The 23259-nt window shown below is 39.0% G+C and overlaps 3 protein-coding genes across 3 annotated transcripts; all 3 read right to left on the bottom strand.

The window, feature by feature from the left end:
* Positions 1-3911: 3911 nt before the first annotated feature.
* LOC129723464 (uncharacterized) lies at positions 3912-5656 on the bottom strand. The gene has a single exon (XM_055677697.1). The coding sequence runs from the start codon at positions 5621-5623 to the stop codon at positions 4016-4018; it is 1608 nt and encodes a 535-aa protein (XP_055533672.1). The 5' UTR covers positions 5624-5656; the 3' UTR covers positions 3912-4015.
* Positions 5657-9764: 4108 nt separating this feature from the next.
* LOC129723465 (keratin, type II cytoskeletal 1-like) lies at positions 9765-11756 on the bottom strand. Its single transcript, XM_055677698.1, has one exon. The coding sequence runs from the start codon at positions 11521-11523 to the stop codon at positions 9961-9963; it is 1563 nt and encodes a 520-aa protein (XP_055533673.1). The 5' UTR covers positions 11524-11756; the 3' UTR covers positions 9765-9960.
* Positions 11757-17430: 5674 nt separating this feature from the next.
* LOC129723466 (mantle protein-like) lies at positions 17431-18180 on the bottom strand. The gene is made up of 2 exons (XM_055677699.1): positions 18028-18180; positions 17431-17964 (listed from the first exon to the last, which is right to left on the bottom strand). Exons 1-2 carry the CDS (start codon positions 18031-18033, stop codon positions 17509-17511), a joined length of 462 nt encoding a protein of 153 aa, XP_055533674.1. The 5' UTR covers positions 18034-18180; the 3' UTR covers positions 17431-17508.
* Between the last annotated feature and the right edge of the window lie 5079 nt (positions 18181-23259).

The following is a 23259-nucleotide window of genomic DNA, read 5'->3' as shown; positions in this document are numbered from 1 at the left end:
ACATTAATTTACATTCATACAGACTTTTTATTTAAACTACTTTTTTTTCCTTCTCGTTGTTATATATTTTTTGGTCCGATGTATAAAAACCAAGAATATCTGCTTACAGGTTGACAACTTTTTCAAAAATTTCCTCTTCCTTCAGGATTCTGCATTTTCTTCATAGCATTTAAATATGACCGTTTGAACTAACTTTTTTTTACACATAAGGGTGGCCTAAAGTTGCACTTTGCACACTGGTTTAAAACATGAAAAACGTGATCGTCAACCTTTTGACCGTGAAAATGTTTTTGAAATGCTATAGTGTATTCGACAAAGTTTCTGTTTATCTTAAGGGGAAACTTTCAATGCAAATAGATTTTTGATTAATCCGCCTAAAAGTGAAATGATTTTTTCTAATTACTTATCAAATCAAAGTGAAGTTTTTAGCAAAGTTGTAGGTAATCTTATGCAGAAAAAAATTCAAAAATACCAATCAACTTTTTTGGGTGTGATTCCAGAGGCCTACTATAATGTGAACATTTTTTCATATTTGAGAAATACACCATTCTGCCAAACATACCTCGAGGCGTCGTACACAAATGACGTAACGCTAAAAATCTAGATTTCAGACACCCTCCCTCCTCCATATGTAACGATAGGTAACGTTCGGCATGACTCCCCCCCCCCCCTAAAATTACGTAACGCTGATCAGCTTGTCCCCTCTCCGAAATTTTCAATTTCCAGCAAACATCACAGTTACGTAACTGTCTCTACTACACCCCCCCCTCCCACCTACGTAACAATAATTAACGCAAATTCAACCCCCCTATCCACCCCCCTTCATACGTTACGTTATTTGCGTACGACGCCTAAGCATATTTCCAACTTTTTCATAGGTTTTATAATGTTTTTGATGACAAAATGCGCTTTTTTTAAACATTTTTAGCAATTCGAGTTTTAATAAAATTTTGTCTTTTAAAATTTCAAACAAACCTTCAGGGATCAAACTTTAAGTTAAGTTATCAACTTATCCGTTTCAATCTATGTTAAACCACGCTATATCACGTTTTTTCATCAACAATAAATTTTTCTGACGGGTTTTCAAACTTCCGCTGAGTGTGGAGTATTTTATAGACTATCCCCAAATGATCATTAGTAACCAGAGACGCTGGCAAGATAACCAATATATTATTTAAAGAAGTTTCCATACCAATTTCTGAGTTATTTGCAACATAATAAAAATATGTACCTTATATCGAAGCAAAATGTACCTTATATCGAGTGACGCTATATCGAAGGTACTTTATATCGACGGTTCCTTATATCGAAGTTCTCCTGTATATGCAGTCTACGAAAGGGTGAGTGTGTGGAAGGAAACGAAGAATAGATTATGAGCAAAAAAAGGTATTCGGATGAGAAAAATGATAGGCATCATTAATATGGGGGTTATGGTTTGACACCCATTCAAAAGTTCAAAAGCATAAAACTTTAGATGAGGAAGTTTCGTTTTTATGACTCGAAATTCGAAATAAATCAAGGAAATTGTCGTACACAAACTTATGCACTCAGTGAAGCTCTGCAGTAAACCACTATACCTACTTGGAAACAATTAAAGCGGTATCAAAATGTTATTAAAGCACATTTTCAATGTACAGCTCCCCAGTGTGAAACACAATTAATTCCAACAAATTGCCCTGCAGACACAGTATTTTAACCGGAGTGAGTTTGGTCCACTTAAAATTACACTTCAACAATGCGGTTTGCACACGCCACATACCCCTCCGTTGCACAGCAAACCGAGGTATTTTGGTGCCACCAATATTAATGACATTCACTAGTACCCTGTCGGCAGCCAATCCAGGGCAAACACAGGACCTCACAGATGGAGTCCTTTATCGCCATGTGCTCGAAACGGGAAAAGTTAGGTGACAAAGAATCATCGCACCTAACTCAGCATCCGTCAGCGAAAGCCTATTGTTGTCAGTTTGCTCTGGACGTTTTCTTCTTCCGCACAGCTCCCACCGTTTTGTGGCCACAACCAGTAACCCCGCGGTGGGACATATTCGACGCTCAACCGAAAACTGGAAAGAGTATGTTCATAAGTGTTGCTGTTATTTATGCTCCTATATGTGGTGACGTGATTAATGATCAACTCCTATTCAACGGTAAGTCGGTACGAGTGACGACGCGGCACAGTAGCACCTTTTCGAGGATGATGACCACAAGCCTGCAGTGAGCTGGGCGCCAATGGAGGAACCCTCTACATGCCACGATAGTGATATGAGTGTATATTCAAACTAGAGCTTTATTTTGCGGAAATGTGCTTTAATTTTGCTCAACTGTGTTTTTTCTTGAATTTTTCTTTGTTTTTTTTTTCTTAAATTTATCAATAATGAACCAAAAAGATATATATATAATTAGTATATCTGTGTAGAAAACGATAAAACAATCAAATTGTCAAACAGAGCTTATTTAACTTAGTATGTTGGTCAACACTGCTCTGTTCTCTCATACACGTTCTAGTGCAATCAAACAGCACAAAGCGCGCGTTACTGGCTATGCAAGGACCGAGTGGGACTGCACAAAAAAGTCCATTAAATATATCGACCATTTTATGCACCGCTATATATGTTCCATAACGAAAGCGAAAACAAAACGAAAAAGAATGAAACACAAATGGTTCACTCGGGTACTGTATATGACCACCCATCGCCAAAGCCCACATTCGGAAACAACAAACCAGCAAATAAATCGCTTGAATTAAATCCAAAACAGGCACTGCCTGCCTTCTTGGAGTGCACCACCTAGCCGCTGCAGAATATGACCCTCCCTAGAAAAAAAAGACAAACAAAAGCGAAAAGCCGCCAGCCAAATCGAAAAATCGAAAAAAAAAACACACATACATTGTGTCCTTTAACCTTTTCATATCGTGTAGTGCTGTGGGTTCAACCGTTTTGAGGTAGTGAAATGCATGAAAACAAGCGCACAACAAAAAGCTTTAAACTGACAGGATAACGACATATTTTTATAAAGACTGTCATTCTGATAAAACTGATGAAAATCCATTGATACTACGCAAATGGACGATTCTCAGATGCAATTTACTGAAAACTTAAGTGATAGGTTCATTAACTGTCTTCTGCTGACGCGGTGATGTCACAAACAACACATATGTCACCTTCCACATGATAAGTAAAGCAATCATCCTAAAGTGATATTTATATACTGTGTTTTAATTAAATATAACTCTATTCTTCACTCTCTTCTGTGTAGGTTATGAGCCAAGCACTTCATACAAATCAGTCCCGATATGTATAGTGCGTGTGAAAAATCATTCTCGATCAAAGATTTAAATGAACAAATATAAAAAAAGTTAGTTCACACCTTAAATTTAAACGTCCCTCGTCCCTCGCATTTCTTTATAAAAAGAAAAACAAAAAAAAATAATTTTCTGAGAAGAATCAAACCGTTTATGATTGATAAAAAATATTGTTTACGTTATCTCACAGTGTTCTACACATTTCGCAATGTTAGCAGCTGAAGCCACGTGGTAATGGGTTTGTTTTCCACATATCACACGCAGACTCCGTTCCAGGTTAGGCGTACCGTCAATCCTGGGACGGTCAGTCAAACAAGCCTTTACCCGGCAACAGACACAAACAGCAGACGTGCTCTCATTAAAGTTTGATTGTTTTCGATTGCACTGTTCATCACTGGTTTGCACTTCCAGAACTACGCTGTAAATGAATAAAACACCGGTTGCTAGCAGAGAATTCGATCGATTCCCGGCTCGCGGTACGTGGTGTAATGAAAACTTCCTTGTCCCGGTGCATGTTGGAAGTTTAATAGCACATACAATTGTTAAACTTTTCGTACACCGAATTTATTTTCGATCCTGGAAAACTCTCACTAAATAATTGAACAATACATAGTCATACAACCTGATTCCATTTATTGATTTGAATATAGTGTACAAAAAATATCTTTTAGTTTCCGTGGTACTATCCAATCACAATTTTGGGACGGATTTTTCTCAGCCTCTTCTTCCACCCTTTCTCCGTCCTCCTCGTCCTCCCCAACCGAATCCAACGCTTACCGACCATTTGTACGGTGTAAGTATGGGACCACCGTTCAAGCACTTATCAACCGATGCTTTTAAATATGAAACCTGAGTCATAACCTGTCTCAACGTTGTCACCATACAGAAGTTGTAACGCTGGGCACTGTACGAAATTTCATTTCGAAGTAAAATCTGATAATTCGCCATCTGTTGAGTATAAACTTCTCGCTTTTGAAGGTACGATCGTGCGTCATTCAGACAAGAGGCAGCCTGGTATACTGTCATTTCCGGAGAGGTTCGTGAAACCATGTTCGTACAGCGTTCCACTGCTTGTAGTCCATTGTTCAAATCAACAAGAGCTAATTGAACCACATAATTCATATTAAGCGCAGTGGTAGTAAGATCCGAAGCAGTATCCCAAACACACGTGTATACCTGACTATAGGCATTGCGAGGTATTCGATCAAAGTCGCTGTTGTACCGAGAATAGCATGTGTCCGCGAAACGAAGCCGTTGTGTTATTGACATGGTCAAATTACGGCTAGCCTCCTTTAATAACCTTTCAGTTTCGTTCATTAGCACATAAGGCATTGCTTCATTCACTGTAAGCCCTGATACTTGCTGCAGTAGGATGTTCGCATCGTTGGATACTTTCTGGGCCAGTGCTTGGATCACTGGTATAGTTTGGTTTGCTGATGCACCTAATACATTCGATTGCATAATGAAATTTGAAAGGGTTACTGCTGCCCTAGAACTTCTGCTAACTACTTGTGACTGCAACCCCGTTAGACTACTTTGGAAACGACTAATCACATTCGATTGCAAATAGGGAACTATACGTGCCAATGTTGAGTTCAGATATTGACGTTGTTGATTAATTGTATTAGACATTCGACTTTGAAAATTATCGACCGATTGGACTCGATTTACAATAGACCTGATTTGGGGGATTGCTGCATCTCCAGTCAAAATATATTGCCGAAGAACTGCGTTCAATGCTTTGATGTCGTTATTTGGCAATAGAGCCCTAACAGCCGCTTGAGACTGCGAGTTCTGACTTTTAATTTCGCTTATCGCAATTTCAATATTGTTCAATATTTCCGTCATATTTCTCAGATTCGAAGCCAGGCTGTTCAAGATTCCACCAAAATAAAGAGTTGAATTAACTCCTAAAATTTGCATCGTCATATTCACTAATCGGACGTGTTCATCATTTATCTCTATAGCAATATTAACATCATCCTTGATTCCTTTGAAGGCTCGTGTTATATTTCCCGAAGATATCTTGGCGACTGTTGACAATGACTGGAATACAGGGTTCCCAACTTCAACCAAACTATCCATAACATAACGGAAATTCTCAGCGGCTTGACCAAGTTCCGGGGTCTGAATATAGTACAAACTTTGTACGATCGATTGAAACTGATTGAGAATATCCTGGATACGATCCACATTGGACACGATGTTACCGGATATGTCCAGACTTCCACTAGATACTCCTGGGATAGTGCTTGGGATTGTCAGATCAGGTCTCACAATCGGCAAAACCAACAGCAATGACAACGATATTAATTTCCTCATCGTGAATGTGAAGTTCAAAGAAGAACTGCTGACCGATTTACTACGAGACGAAAGTATTTATAATAACTGCCTAGTTGAAAACCGGAACATCTGTATTTAGTCCAAACAAATACAGCAAGACGCGGCGTAATCCAGCTACTGCACAAATTATTCAAACAAATAGCTGCACAACGTTTATCGTACGATCAAAGTAAACTGTTTAAAGAAAGTGTGTGCCATTGCCAAATCGATTCATAATCGATTACTTGTCACGGTAGAGATGCACCGTTACAAGGAGTGTATTTGAGCTACATATGTGATGAGGAAAATTGTATCTGGGGTTTAACAAGACGAATCGAAATAGCACATACGTACTAGTCAGGAGCAATTCAATGTAACATAAGACAACGATAATTGCCTATATAACTGAAACTTTGCACGGATGACTCTATAGCTTACGAACGTATACCGTTTTCATTAGAACATCGAACACTTCAGAATAAAAGTCGAATTATTATAGCTAGTGTACCACCAAATATTTTGGAAACTCCTGTACTAGAGTATTCCAGCAGGGAAGAGACGATTTCCAATAGATTTAAAAAACACTAACTGAACTGAGGTGATGTTCCAGGAAAAGTAAATTTCAAGTCCGCCATCATGACTAAAACAAATATAAATCTTCACTAACATATATTTATTCAGAATTTATATTGTATCAAGCAAATAATAAATAGAACTTAAACCCAATCTTAAACCTATTTCACTGATTATAAAGCGAGCTAATCGTTGTAATTGATTGTTGCAACGATTCATATCAGAAATTTTGCAAACCCTAATGGATTCGTTTGGTTATTGGGCTAGACATAATTATCAGATTCAATCTAAATAAACCTAAACTATTGTCTACTCATTCTATTGATTGTAAAAGTAAGCTTTTTTGAAGCTTGTTTGAATAAGTAAGGTAAAAACCTGGATTGAGGCTCAATTCCTCACTCTACTACTCAATCCGAAAATTGATGACATCCCGTTAAGCATACAGACACACGAGGCTTATGAACGCGAGGCCGAATGGATGCAAGGCCGAATGGATGTCAGGCGGAATACGATATTATTGACGATGACATTTACCCAACCTGTATTTCACATCAGAGTTTTAGAGCGATTACTGTTCTTACTCGCTACCGCTTGTTCAGACTTAACTGAGGGAAAGAAACTATGTTCGAGAAAAACCTAGCAAGCCATAAGTTCAGTCGTTTGTATGCGAGAGGCCGCGGCTTGTAACGGCGGGTCGGTGGCCGACTCAGATTGCTGAAACCACAGCGGCTTCGTGCTACCTCGGTTCCTTGTCCTCGATTCGTCCTCGATTCTTGTCGTCTTCGCCCCATGATTTGTGAAATAATATTACGCCCAACCTTAACTCCATATTTGCAGTTAAACTACATAAGCAAAGTATAAGATATCTATATATTATATATAATTCATTGCATGTCGCTTTTTGTTAATCATCAAACGTGTGAAATATTTCCAATAGACATTCTGGTGCAAAATGGATGTTACAAATCTGGGATACTTAGTTACGATATTTGGATCTCAGGCGATAATATGATATCGTATTCGACCTCTCGTCTTTTAGGCCTCTCGTTCATTCGGTTTCGCGTTCATTTGGCTTCGCGTCCATTCGGTTTCGCGCCCTTTCGACCTTGCGTCCATTATGCTTTATGCCAGTATGCCGCGTATCCATTATGCCTCTAGTCCGTTAAGCCTCGCGTCTGTATACCTAACATCCATATGCCTCGTCCTCCGTGAACATTAAGTATGTCGGTACGCGTACCCCAAGTTGAGAACCGCGGCTCTCTATCTTATTCTACATTTTATTTAACATATTCCCGGTTTTGTAAACCTGCGTTTAGAAATTTTGAAATTTGTAGAAAATTTTTCTGGAAGGAAAAAGTATGCAAAAACCTAAATTAATCCACCTAGCGGTCAGACCCAGCCTTTCTCATTCTAACTTATTATTCGTGAAAATATATTTACATGAACGCTTAAATCCAATAAAGGTATATTCACTCTTTGGGTTCTGAGTATTGATGTTTTAATTGATGTATAAAATATGAAATTTGACGTTATGCTTAAGAAATAGCGAAATAAAAGAAATGACTCTTAATTTCTAACAATTTAATCACGAGCGATACCGGGAACGTTCAAATAGTACGATACCACATTTGAATTACGTTGAGTTCACATATATTGATAAAGCAGGTATAGTTTTAAATAGTCTTTGAATTTCTTTTCTTTCCAAAACTTTTGACCCACATATCAAATTGTTATGAAGTTTATTATTTGTAAGTTTGAGAGATGACTCGTTCGTATGACACTAGTTATGTTCAAATAAGTCGTGTAATACTTGAGATAATAGACTTTCGTTGTTTCAATAATTTAATTAATACCGGTTGCTTATATTCGATTATATTCGAATGAAAAGGGAACGTATAGGGCAGCCAAACTTTGAAACCGCGTGTTCAATCATAATTCATCAGTTAACCCTTAACTAGCCCGTTCATCTGATATCAATATTGTTCAAATCGGTTGTGGAGTTTCTAAGATAATGAAGTTTCGTGATTTTCACATTTCGATACATTACAGGCGAAGTTACAGTCCGATTACAGCAAAATTCAATAAGGTGTTATGAGGCAGCTAGACCTTTCATTTGACACTAATTTAGTGGAAATCGGTTCAACCATCTCTGAGAAAAGTGAGTGAGTTTATGTAGTCTTCGTAATATGTTTCTTTTCATAGCTGGATTTCACATTTTTAAACATAACAGGCAAAGTGATCTTCCGTTTGTATAAAAAAATCAATTGGGTCTTATGGGGCAACAAGACCTTCCATATGACACTGATTTTATGAAAATCGGTCCAGCCATCTCTGAGAAACATGAGTGAGATTAAACAGTCTTCAGAACACGTTTCTTTCAATGATTTTTGAACCACATGTTCAATCTTCATAAAATTCAAAAGTTAAGGGTTTTTAGGTAGCCCGTTCATTTGAAATTAATTTTGTTCAAATCGGTTGAGTAGTTTCGGAGATATTGATGTTTTGTGATTTTTACATTTTGATACATAACCTCTAAACTAGAAATCCGATTCGACCTTTCATTTGCAACTAATTTCATTGAAATCGGTTCAGCCATCTCTGAGAAAATCGAGTTAGATTGGGAGAGCGTTACGCACGCATACACACACATACACACACATACACACACACATACACACACACATACACACACGCACGCACACACACACACGCACGCACGCACACACACACACACACACACACACACACACACACACACACACACACACACACACACACACACACACACACACACACAGAAAATGCTCAGCTCGTCGAACTGAGTCGAGTGATATACGACATTCGGCCCTTTTGAGCACTTTTATACCTTTGGTTTTTGCAGTGATTCTGATTGCTATACCTTTCTAGGAGAAAGGCTAAAAGGATTTCTTATCATTTGTTTATTTGACTTCGTAATAACGTAAGAGCAGTTTAACGATATGTATTTAGCCAAACAATAAAACATATTACAATCACAATTCGTCATCCACTGTAAATAGTTACACCCAACCGGCCGACATGGAAGGATTTTTTTCTAATTATTTTTTTAAGAAATATAAGTTTTAGTGTCTAGTTCAGTCTTGTTATCGTTATGTCTACTCTTGAGAGAAAGTTTCGAAACCGGAGGATTCTGTGGTGAGATGGTTCATCGCGAATATGATGAATCTCCATACAATGTGATTGCTACGAATTCTAACTACAAGCACAAGCATTTACCAGTAGCGTGGCACCGAATAATAGGGCTGGGAAAAAGTATTTTAACGGGAAGTACCGAATTTTCAGTTTAGAGAATAATGGCTTCAACTTAAGTTTGGTTTTTAATTTTCCTCATCTTATCATCATTTTTCGTTGAGTATTCGACCGTCTGTCGCCTTGTTTTCCTATTCAGTTTCGCCCTAATCATGAAGTAGTCAGCAATTTACAATGCGAACAAAACGTGAATGATGTGAATGATGGCAAACAAAGTATTTTACTTGTATCCTTATTCTTTCAATTCTTTATTCAAGATTAATTTTATTTTATTTATTTTTTATTTTATTTTGAACATGCTGTAGACCTTTGAAGCAGGAAATATTTCAACTCGGAGACAACTATAATAACCCGTGGATGTTATATCAATTGAAGTGCATTTGTTATACATAAATCGAATTAGAAACATAAGTATTATTCCTTAACCAGTTTCCTGTTCTCTTATCGGTTGCCACTAAACCTTTCCACCATCACTATTATCCTTTTCTACCACTTCCCCCTCTACCACTTCCCCCTCTGCCGCTTTTCCCGCCACTTTTTCCTCCTTTTCCGCTACTTCCTCCTTTCCCTTTATTTCCACCGCGTCCTGCCTTACTTCCTTTTCCACCAGCTTTCGTTCCACCCTTTCCTCCCTTAGTTTTTCCTGCATTTGCTCCTCTCGAACCATTTGATCCGAAACCAATACTCACAGATCCCGACCACCAGTAAGGTGAAACGACAGCGCCAACATTCAAACACTTGTCGACCGATGCCTTCAAGTAAGAAACCTGAGTCATAACCTGTCTCAACGTTGTCACCATACAGAAGTTGTAACGCTGGGCACTGTACGAAATTTCATTTCGAAGTAAAATCTGATAATTCGCCATTTGTTGAGCATAAACTTCTCTCTTTTGGAGGTACGATCGCGCGTCATTCAGACAAGAGGCAGCCTGGTATACTGTCATCTCCGGAGAGGTTCGTGAAACCATATTCGTACAGCGTTCCACTGCTTGTAGTCCATTGTTCAAATCAACAAGAGCTAATTGAACCACATAGTTCATATTAAGCGCAGTGGTAGTAAGATCCGAAGCAGTATCCCAAACACACGTGTATGCCTGGCTATAGGCATTGCGAGGTATCCGATCAAAGTCGCTGTTGTACCGAGAATAGCAAGTGTCCGCGAAAGGAAGCCGTTGTGTTATTGACATGGTCAAATTACGGCTAGCCTCCTCCAATAACCATTCAGTTTCGTTCATCAGCACATAAGGCATAGCTTCATTCACTGTGAGCCGTGATACTTGCTGCAGTAGGATGTTCGCATCGTTGGATACTTTCTGAGCCAGTGACTGGATAACTGGGATGGTTTGGTTTGCTGATGCCCCTAATACATTCGGTTGCAGAATAACCAAGTTGGAAAGGGTTACTGCTGCCCTAGAACTTCTGCTAACTACTTGTGTCTGCAACCCCGTTAGACTACTTCGGAAACGACTAATCACATTCGATTGCAAATAAGGAATTATACGTGCCAACGTTGAGCTCAAGTATTGACGTTGTTGATTAATTGTACTGGAAATTCGATCTTGGAAATTATCAACTGATTGGACTCGACTTACTATAGACCTGATTTGAGGGATTGCTGCATCTCCAGTCAAAATATATTGCCGAAGAACTGCGTTCAATGCTTTGATGTCGTTATTTGGCAATAGAGCCCTAACAGCCTCTTGAGACTGCGAGTTCTGACTTTTAATTTCGTTTATCGCAACTTCAATATTGTTCAATATTTCTGTCATATTTCTCAGATTCGAAGCCAGGCTGTTCAAGATTCCACCAAAATAAAGAGTTGAGTTAACTCCTAAAATTTGCATCGTCATATTCACTAATCGGATGTGTTCAGCATTTAACTCTACAGCAATATTAACATCATCCTTGATTCCTTTGATGGCTCGTGTTATATTTCCCGAAGATATCTTGGCGACCGTTGACAATGACTGGAATACAGGGTTTCCAACTTCAACCAAACTATCCATAACATAACGGAAAGCATAACGGATCCATAACATAACTCAGCGGCTTGACCAAGTTCCGGGGTCTGAATATAGTACAAACTTTGTACGATCGATTGAAACCGATTGAGAATATCCTGGATACGATTTACATTGGACACGATGTTACCGGAAATGTCCAGACTTCCACTAGATACTCCTGGGATAGTACTTGGGATTGTCAGATCAGGTCTCACAATCGGCAACACTAAAAGCAATGATAACGATACTAATTTCCACATCGTGCAGCGAAAGATCGATGTTAAGTGAAGAAACTTTCTACGAAATTGTTTTTATAGCAGTCTATGGAATCAGAACAAACAACACTAGACAGCATGTAAACATGCCACATTAGGAATTATTCAAATAAATAATTGCACGAGCTCAGAGTGAATATATTAAGAAAGGCTGTATGACAAGTTATTGTATCTGACTATTTATAAATTGGTTATTGATTCAGCTGAACATGTGGAAGGATGATAACCAAACATTTACATCCATTATTGTACAAAGTAAGAAGTTGTAATTTGGTACCGTAAAACCGGGTATCATTGATCAGCGGGGTAACATTGATCAGTTTTACCCTTCTCATGAATAGTTGGAATTAAACTGCTCCGTGATTACTTTTGCTAAAATTGAGTATAACATCTTAGTCTTGTGTCATTCGAGGTCTGAACAATATTGTATAGGTTGAAACTTTTTATTGTTTTGATGACCAAACTTTAAAATTAATTCGATCGTTATATTTCTTACTCTCAGTAAGTGCCAGAAAAAGCACTTTATACTAGTCGAATATTGAACATTTCGTATTCATTGACATGTTTTCCGAATTCGTTATTAAATTTTCTCAATCAACCAGAAAAAATTTTAGTCAAATTTATTACATTCAATATTAACTAGTTTATATTTGTTAAGAAAGTTTAGTTTCATGCTCTAGCCAAGACAACATCCTGCCCTACGCCAGGATGTTGTCTTGGCTAGAGCATAGAACGTAAGAGGCTAGAGCTGGCCTATTGATACTTCCGTTGTTGAAAAGGCCTTGCATATAAGATCAACATACGTTTTCTGAACACAAAAATTTTACAACGATTGTTGACTCATAAAATACTTCTAGCAACTTTCGCGACCAACGTTTACGTTTTTCATCATCGAAAGGTAAAATTACATATGGCATAAAAATGCCTCGCAGTACATACCGCGGCTAAATGCAAGGACAGGACTATCCTCCGCAGTAGAAGCAGTCAAGGAGAACGGGAAGCGTCTCTAAACATGTTATCAAAGCATTATCTAACATTTTTAGTTCAAAAAGGTTTCAAAACTATTCAAAATTGAAACTGATTAAAGTTACCCCAAATAAGGAAAATTGAAACAACGTCGAAAAATAAATGTTTCACGATTTTCGAAGGGCTTTGAAAACTAACTTCTCAAGTTCTAAGGATGCCAGTACTGGTTTTAAAAATATGAAACCTGTAATTTCAGTTGTAAAATATATAAATACTCACGAAAAGGTGAAAAAAATGATCAATATTACCCCGTTTTACGGTACTAATTTTTGTTTCTCAGTTCAAACCCATTTCTCTGCACTAGAAATGTTATTTTTAGTTTTTTATTACATCTACAAAAGCAGAAAAACATATTATGAAAAAAATTGAGCCTGGTGTGTAACTCAACTCCAGAGTAGTCGGGAATCGTACATATGATGATTGTATTGTTACTTGAGCATCGTACTTCGAAACCAACAGCAGTAACTCCTATCCACAATAAGTTTAATCGTAAATAAATGAAGGTTTGACTCCCTCAAGACTTATCGTCATGTAGTTTCTAGTTCAATTGTTTTAGCTCCACGAACTACTATAGTTCGATCTACATGAGAGAAAAAAAATCTAACGATAAAATTGTGTCTCCGGAATGTGCCATAAATCCATGCAAATTTGTCAAATCATTTCCGCTCGATTTGTTAGCGTACAAATTTCCGCCCTCTGTTCAGTGGCGAAAGATATGCTGAAGCTTTACGCTTATAAATTAGGCGCTGAAATTTTTGATTGATTAATAGGATAAAGTATTCTCGCTCGTCACCTTCATCCTCCAGTCAGCGAGTGGCATAAGCTCTCATGCACCTATCAACAAACGCGGCACCCGGAATAACAGGGAAAATTTGTTACCGGCACGGTTTATTTTTTTCTCTTTGCTTGTGCTTTTTTCTCTTCACTTGAACAGTGCACTTTCCAGCATCCGTCGACATCGTCATCTCGTTTCGTCAGCACATTTTGCTCAAAATTTATATTCTAGCCAGTCGTCGTCTTCTTCGTCCCCCAATTTTCCGTTGCCACTTACAAGCGATCGCGCGCAGAGCAGACCATCAAACTTGTGGAGAAAGAAATCCGCACGCCGCTGAAAGTATACACAACTATAAGAAGACACGACGATGGAATGACAGGAAACTTTTTAATCCGGCTTCATAAATAACGCTTACGACGCTGCATGGAACGGAACGAGTCATCATTGCCGCGCTGGATTCGTCCTAGTGCGCCCAAAAATTCACAACATCATGCCACTAGTGGTAGGCGCGAGAAAAATATTTGTCATATCCTCCGGGCGACAAGCTAAAAGCATCAAAACTTGGTCTTTCGAATGGGTTCAACGGGAAAATTTGCACTTTCGAGGAGTCAAATATTGATAAACGCTCAGTCATTTCCGGCAGCAATACAACGATTACTTTGCCACCCTATAAAAATACATTAGGTGTAAATACTTGATTTGGCAAATTATTGTTAATATCATTTCAATTGAGATAAATCGCACTATTGCACACCTTGTCGTGAACTGTTTTTCTCTGCATGTACATTGACGACGTTCGTCAAAGACAATTAAATCAGCTTAAAAATGAGAGTTCTACCTGTCATATGTGTACCTACTTCCCAAACGGTACTGGCCAACACAAAAACTGTCATAAACAATACTTTATTCCAAACTTCTAAAATACCCTGTTTTAATTACAGACAAACTCGCACGAACAGACAACCAAACTTTGGCCAAATCTATCCAGACGAAAGAAATTGTTGGTGGTTGTGCATCTGGCGGCACGGTAGCTACTACTTCGCAGTGGTTTGTAGAAAAGTGTAGAAAAGTCCAGTATTTTTCAATCTCAGAAAGTGAAATGTAAGCACTTTGAAGCTTGTGGTAAATTGTTTTTCATTGTTTTCGAACTAACATGAAAAAAATACAGCTAAAATAAAAAAATAACAAATTTTCTCAGAAATTAAGGCAATTTTTTTCTGTGGTACCTACCCCTATTTACTCTAGAATCCGTAATCTCTCTTTCATTGAACTTTATTTTCTGCGCCATCAACACCAGCCTGTCTAGCTTTTGTTGTTAGAGAACAATTTAGTTTTTGTACCCTCCGGCACAAACACTGCACTGCAAAAATAAAGCTCACTTTGATGTCAGCTGAACTACTTTGCGCTTTTAATTCTAATAAAATAAAACTGTTTTGTAATCCAATTATACTCAAAATAAATATAGTTTGTTTATTCACACTCTCAAGACAAACACTCCCTCTACAACCCGATTGATTGACTCAATAACAGTAGTCAGTTCACATAAGTACGTGCATCATTCCAATGCAACAATACTGTTTAACCACGTACCCAAGCCATCAAAATCACCGCCAATCACAATTAAGCGGAAAATAGCATAGCTTAATCCACTACGATCAAGGATTCCAGGATTCGTTCGGAGTCCCACGAACAGAACAATATGTGGTAATTTTAATCGGTTTATCACCATTATTGCCAAGCCTATAACCATATAATCACGCAAAACACATTAAACGGAGCGTGCAGTTTCAGCAAACTGACACATACGCAATAAAACCACCAATGAAAAACGTTAATAACTGATGTAATCTCTTTTTCCGTTTGTTTCAGATTCAGCAGGGGCATCCGCGTGATAAAAACATCTGTCAACGGGAGATAGCTGCCTTTGATGGCTCACACGGTTGTGTCGTTCGTGCTGGAAGGACAAGCTGGAAGGTTTCGTCGTACGAGCGAGGTTGTAAGTTTCAATTATTGATAGGCTTTTAGCACCAATCCCTCTCGAGAACTCATCAGCTACTGCCTGCCCGCTCCTCCCCTTCGCTGTTCCCTACCATTGCACAGTTCGTGGGCAATGATAGCCAAACGCATCAGCAACAGCGAATATCAATTACGGGTAAGTGAATTTTCACTAAATCTATAATTAATTATTATTAATGTGTTCATAAATTTATAATGATCGCAAACTCGGCGACCCAGCGATAACGATAGCCCAGAAACAACATGTATGAACGTGGTTAGGTTGGACCCACTGAATGTAGGCCACGTCCTCAGTACGACGCGTGGGTGCTTTTAATAGCTAAAAGCGGTCCATAAATCGATTTAACCCTACACATGAACCAAACACTAACACAACCCAAATTCACCGCGAAAGTGCAAGCAGCCGAAGCACTCGCACATATGCATATATAAATATATTTTACAATTCATTCACTATTCTGTGGCTTTTGATTAATTTTTATTTTCGCCATAAATTTTCTCTCCGGTTATATGTTCATCCTGGTCAGAACAGGAACAAGGAAAAACTGCACCAAAAAAAGTCAACCTGTTCCTCTACGGGTGAAAAATATTTTTAAAAAAGCAATTCCACGAAATATCGTGCCGTTGATAGTGGGTAATCCCTACCCCGCCCACTAATAGAAAATGTATGCAACCGGCACATAAATATTGAACGAAATTGATCAGCTTCCGCCCGACGTACGGTCAAACGTTCGGCAATTTTTCGGATCGAATTAAAATGTTTTTTTTCTGAACTCGATAACGACAAAACAAACCTCATTATACAGACTTTGAACGGTTGGCATACAGTTCGAGTTTTGACTTGTAATTTGGTGCATGTGTGAAACTGATCTAGCAACTGATATTTTTGCTTTTACTTAAAGTAATCGAGAACGTTTATTTTAAAATTGTATAACGATTGAAGCACTTGAGCTAAATGGTGGTCAACATGTTGATAAAAACATATAATTCTTTTGCAACCCACGTATAGAATTGAACTGAAACTTCGAATGATCATTTATTTTCGTTGAACACTATATTTAATAATTACTAACAATAATACTTTGGCGAATAGGTATAGCTGGAAAACCTATAGCCGGAAGTTGCTTATTGAATGGTCTGGTTATGTGAAATTTTCTTTGTGTTTGTACTCGAACTTTTCATGAATCTAACTAAGCGTGTTCAAAAATAACAACCTGTATTGTGGAACATTCAAGTTGAATAAAACATAAACTATTTAAATTAAAACCCCTGCTTAAGCATACAAAACCTGACTATCAGGATATCTGTGTGTAATTCGGGTGGGCTGAGCGCAAACGGGGGAATCTCGTTTCCCGAAACCACAACAACTAAGTGAATCGGCTTCGATGCTGTGCAGTTTACGCCGCTTCGGGCAAAATGGAACAAGTTTAAACCGAAAAATATTACAAACCCCGCAAATGCGATCGAATGCATTCACTCACTGTGGCACCACTGGCAAAAATAAATTACACCACACCATCCCTCGGTGGTGCACTTCGTTCCGTTTCCCTTCTTGCAGGAATACTGGTGAACGAACGACCCACACCCTACTTATTCGCTCTACATTTTCCCACTCTTGGATATAGTATATGTAAAACATTCACTTTGTTTTCAAATATTAATTCCTATTCAGGAGAACAAAAATTTAATTTCATTTCAACAATGTTTTTCATTTAGATTGTTTTGATTAAGTGGTGTAAATGGTCATATGTGGTATTTGCCAGTTGATGGTGGGAAAATTCAATTCGTGCAGAAAGCTGCGGGCAATTGGTCTTCGCCGCTTTCAACCACAGTGATAAGGTAATTACAAAATTGGTAACAAAAATGAATTTATTCAGTCTATTTTGGAATCGATTGTACTAACCAACCCTCTTGAACGATTGGATAAATTTAACCCCAAAAGCTCTTCTTGTGCTGCTTAATGTGAACCGTGATAGGGACGGCCTTTTCAACGTACACTGGTTTGCTGATGTACACTGGGACATGTTTTTCAACATGCACTGCGTATGGTTTGGGCACTTCGACATACTCTTTTTGGATCACGGGGACCTTCACTTCGACGGGATAAGGCACTGGCCGGTCAATATGTACGGGAACCTTCTTCTCGATGTAGACCGGTACATTTTTCTCCACGACAACTGGAACTTTCTTTTCTACTTCAACCGGATAGGGGACCTTCACCTCGTAGGGGACATGCTTCTCAATTGTCACATGTTTCACTTCTGGCACGTGCTCTGGAAAGACAAACGGTTCATGATGTTCCAAAAAACTACGCTTGTCCTTTTTCGAGCTGTCGACTGCGGAACTAGCGGCAATTGCCAGAGTGATGGACAACACAATAAACGCCTGAAAGGCAAAGCAGTTTAATTAAAGAATTTGGATATGTAAGAGCACTTCTTTCTAAATTACCTTCATGATAACCTCACTTCAAAATTGCCCACACAGTGTACACAAGTTAACACGAATTGGCGGTACTGAACCGGAGAGATGAGCACTGGTGAATGATGGTTTTCCCTCGGCCAGCCAGAGGTTTTATACTTACATCACCTCGGACTCTCACTCTAAAATCTACAGATCTAAGTCAACTTATTTCGGCAGTGTTCCACAGCCATTACTTGCTACTTTTGCTCGCATACCACATTGTGACCATGGTCGTCATTCGTGCGCTCTGTTGCACCAACCGAACCAAATTACCCACGCGTCATAGCACTCTTCTGGGCCGCACAAAGCGACGCAGGCTGATTCCTTAGGGGTGGGAAACGCCATATGCAGAGCATTTGCGTTGGAAAGCCAACGATAGAAATATAGTATGGCAGTATAGGAGTCGCCATGGTGGCTAATCTATCTCCCGAGCTACGATTTGTTCGAGAAATCAAGAACTTTTGCCATCGAATGCAGCTGATTTTACTTTGTGGGGGTTTCTTGGCTAAAACGTACCAGGTAACGAAAGCAGAGTTTATTCTTCTAAAGCTGACATATAAAGCTAATATTATATACTGATCAAAATATCAAATTCCCTTCAACGACTAAATATGTTGAACCTCGCATCAGGTGCTGAACATTATAAAAAATGCATAGCACACGTTTTTCAAGTGAATGTAATAATTTGAAAAGGTCACTAATCGAGGCAAAATTCACTCTTGCTAGGGTAAAATGCACCTCAACAAAGGCACAAGAAGCACCATGAATATCAGGTAAAATAAACCCTTCCAAAGTGGCAGAATTTACTACCATAATGAGGCGGTATGGCTCATTTTGTCATCTAACAAATAATGATAAAATGGTTTTCTTTGGAATTCCATACATTCGAGCGGCATGGTTTTTTGAAATACCGTTTTTATTGCCTCTAACACGGACCGTAGCTGTTCAGCGGACCATGACCGCCGATTGGACTTCCGGAAATTGCTGGAAACGAGATGCAATGTGAGCAAAAAATTGTTTACAAAGAGTCCTTTTGCCTCAAGCTACGGGAAGCGTTATGCCCCGAACGTAACAACAGAATGTTTCAGGTTGCATAATGGTTATGCTCATTAAAACTTACCAATATTTCATCATAAAAATAATGCTCGACGTTTATTCGATGCAATAACACTTTTCGTTAGTGGAAACTCGTAATCAACGAAAACTTATTTTGTATTCACTTACATTTTCTGACATTGTAGTGCTGCCAAATTGGCAGGGTGATTGAAGAAAACATAGATTTAAATAATAGAATTGTTATTTTGGTAATTAAGTGTTTCTTCGTTGATCCCTATAGGAAAAATAAAATATCATTCTACAGAATTACACCACTTTTCACCAAAGGTATACCGGCACTTACCCTTGAATCGTCTACAGAATCGTCATTGAAGTTTGTTTTTGTTACTTTCCAAATGGCAGGAAGGCATCGTTATTCAACTTTTCAGTTTCCTCTCGTGTTAACATCACTGTAGTCAACCCAGTATTGTTCAAAAGCGTAATTCAATGCTAACTGTGAAGAAGTATTATACATGCTGATATTTTTCAGAAAATTATGTTCAGTGCTAGTAATTTTACGAGCAAGATTCGAGTATTTTCCATATACCAGATTTTCAGTTTCTGGTTTCGAACTGAAAAATAATTTGCACCGACAGTTATGAACCAATTAATTGAAAAATCTTGTAAAATTGCTGATCCTACAAACGGCTAGAAATGTTTGTTTTTTATATTTACCAAAAACGCCGAATGTTTTTCCTTTTTTTACTGCATTTGATTTATGTAGTAAAATAAAAACTCGATCATATATTACAGCACAACCTAATCTATAATTTTAATTTGTTAAACGAGTTAAAATTACATACATTGCCCGCTTTACTAAAACGAAAAATGACGTCCAATCCTTTTACATCATGAAAAATTGGCCCAAAATATTCCGAGTGGCAGTATCACTTGGTGTCCAGGACAATCGTCGTACTATTTTTTCTAGCAAGTTTGACCATAATAGTAAAAACTTACCAATTTCTAACTACCACACTATTCATTATAGATACAAAATAAACAAAAAAGTATATCTACCGGCAGGCCAATAACCTAAAATGGCACCTAAATGAGAGATTAGTCCCAACATGCGTCTGATGCAGTGTTGTATCAAATTACAAACAGTCGGTCGCTTGACTTTGCCTGAGACTCCCAATCCGATCCGATCGCTCAAGATCGAAGTTGTTTTTTTTTTCTATTTTGGTTCATTTTTAAGTTCGCCATCTCTGGTGCATATTGCATCACGGTTCGGTGAACCATGATGGAAGTTTTTGTTGGTCACGGTCACCACAACGCACCTCTGTGAACTTTCCATTTCGCTTTACAGCACTGCATCACATCATGCAAGCGTACAAAAGTCCATTTGCACCTTCTTTTTGTTTCATTTTGGTCTCCCCTGCTTCAGTGTCAAAACTCACAGAACCAATCAATTTAGTGGAAGATTGAATCGTCAAAATGTTGCCTTTATCCGCAACAAGAGTAGTAGCAGTTCATGTATTTGTTGCTGTCTGAGCATGAACCATCAGCATACTGATTGCTCCACGCGTTGGCCCATCGAATTTGAGTCAAGAAACTAAGAGTAAACAGCAGACGGATTTTAGTGGCACACGCGCTTGATTCCACCGTCCAAAAAAACTTTATTTGTTGGACGCAACCAGTTTTACCAATTGCTTGTGCAGCAATAATTGCATGTTTCTGAAGGTACGCTACGATCGTGATTGGAAAGACTTAGCCAAAACAGGTAAATCGAACGAATTTGACAGGTTGTTATTGCGGAACAACTTTTTGAGTGGGTTAGTTGTTCTTTGTGATGCAATTGGGAAACAACCAAACAACAGGTTAACTCCATTCTGTGCCGAACACGCATCAGCATCGGTTGTGCTTCGAAATCGCTCCGATAAATTTCAATACGTGTGTGCAAGTGGTGGCATTTTTTGACTGGTGTCTTTTATCTAGATTGCTGTATCGCAAGGTCAAGCGCCTTTGTGTTACTGTGTCGCTTTGTAGCTGCCTGCTGTCGAACGATTTGGTGGTGAGTGCAGTGCACTCCAACACGAAGGAGAAAAAGAAAGGAAGGTACGTGCTTCTTGTCTGTCCCATCGGCGCGCTAGGTTTAGCGCGATGGATGTAGACCCCCCACCTCCCGCACCTCCATCCTCGAATCCCCTCGACCCTGTCCCTCCTGCCCCCCCTCCTAATATTAATTCCTCAGCTCCCCCACGTGTCAGATTGTATCCAGATGGATCGACTCTTCCTGTGGCAGTTTACCTCAGGCCTAAAGCGGGGCCGAAATCGAAATCTTTAAACATTCTACAGATTTCGAAAGACCTGACGTCACACTTTAAAGCTGTGACTGAAATTTTAAAAATCAGGCCGAACAAGCTCCGTGTTGTGGTCAATGACCTTAAAGAGGCCAACGATATAGCTTGCTCCGAGCTTTTTACACGAGAATACCGTGTCTATGTACCCGCTAGAGATGTGGAGATCGACGGTGTCGTGACCGATTAGAGTCTGTCCGTCGAGTGTATATTGAAAAGTGCTAAAGGGTGTTTTAAAAACAACACATGTCCCGATGTGAAGGTACTCGACTGCAAGCAATTGCGGTCGGTATCGATCGTCGGTGACAAAAAAGTTTACACTCCGTCAGACTCGTTTCGAGTTACGTTCGCCGGGTCTGCACTACCAAGCCACATCTCGATCCACCAGGTTCGTCTCCCTGTGACTCATTGTGCACTCATTGCAAGCAGTTAGGCCATACAGCCGCCTACTGCTGCAATAAGGCACGTTGTGGCAAGTGTGGGGGGACTCATGCGGAAGATTCTTGCAGTGTTAACGCTGTAAAGTGTATTCACTGCGGGGAAAATCTGCATGAGCTCTCGACATGTGCGGTGTACATGCAGCGCAGGGATAAAATAAAACGGTCTCTCAAAGAGCGTTCAAAGCGTTCCTACGCTGACATGCTGAAGAAGACCGTTACCACTTCTCCCGTTACTTCGAACCCCTTTGATCTGTTGTCCTCTGATGAAACCGATTCTGACGATTCACCAGCGGGAACATCTTATGCCAATCCTGGGGAGTCTAGAAAGAGGAAAAATATTTCCTCTCCTAAACTTCCCCGAAAAGGTCCTAAGATTTCCCAAAGTGAAATGAATGGTACAAACAAACCTAAAAGTGCAGCGGAAAAACCGAAGCAAACCCCTCCTGCAAATTTAAAGTCCCAGAGGGAGTTCCCAGCACTTCCTGGAACATCTAAAACCCCAGTTGTTCCTTTTGCACATCCAGTTAAAAAATCAAATGCTGGACTGGTGAAGTTTTCTGACATTGTGGACTGGATTTTTGAAACTTTCAATGTACCCGATCCAATAAAAGATTTTCTTACAGCATTCCTCTCAACAGTTAGAGCATTTTTGAAGCAGTTGACTGCTCAATGGCCCCTCCTTGCAGCGATCGTATCCTTCGATGCCTTTTTGAAACTTGATTTTTGAAACTTTCAATGTACCCGATCCAATAAAAGATTTTCTTACAGCATTCCTCTCAACAGTTAGAGCATTTTTGAAGCAGTTGACTGCTGAATGGCCCCTCCTTGCAGCGATCGTATCCTTCGATGCCTAATTCATCTGCTTATGTGAAGGATTCTATCTCTGTCTTACAGTGGAATTGTAGAAGTTTTTTACCAAAAATTGATTCGTTTAAAGTTTTTATAAATAAAAACAAATGCGATGCATTTTCTCTTTGTGAAACTTGGCTAACTTCGAATACTGATCTAAACTTCCATGATTTTAATATTATTCGCCTTGATCGAGACACCCCATATGGAGGAGTACTTCTAGGGATTAAGAAGTGCTATTCTTTCTATCGTATTAACCTCCCCTCGATTCCAGGCATCGAAGTTGTCGCATGTCAAATGACAATACAAGGTAAAGAGCTTTGTATTGCCTCAATATATATTCCTCCCAGAGCACAGGTTGGGCAACGGCTGCTCTTTGATTTAATAGAACTTCTTCCCTCGCCACGCTTGATTTTGGGAGACTTTAACTCTCATGGCGTGGCTTGGGGTTCCCCTTCTAATGATAACCGCTCCTCTTTAATTTATAACCTTTGCGATAACTTCGACATGACTATTCTAAACAACGGTGAAATGACACG

Source organism: Wyeomyia smithii, chromosome 2 (genome assembly GCF_029784165.1).
Source record: "Wyeomyia smithii strain HCP4-BCI-WySm-NY-G18 chromosome 2, ASM2978416v1, whole genome shotgun sequence".
Taxonomy (NCBI): domain Eukaryota; kingdom Metazoa; phylum Arthropoda; class Insecta; order Diptera; family Culicidae; genus Wyeomyia; species Wyeomyia smithii.
Note: the sequence above shows the minus strand (reverse complement) of the source record. Positions and strands in the feature narration are given on the sequence as shown.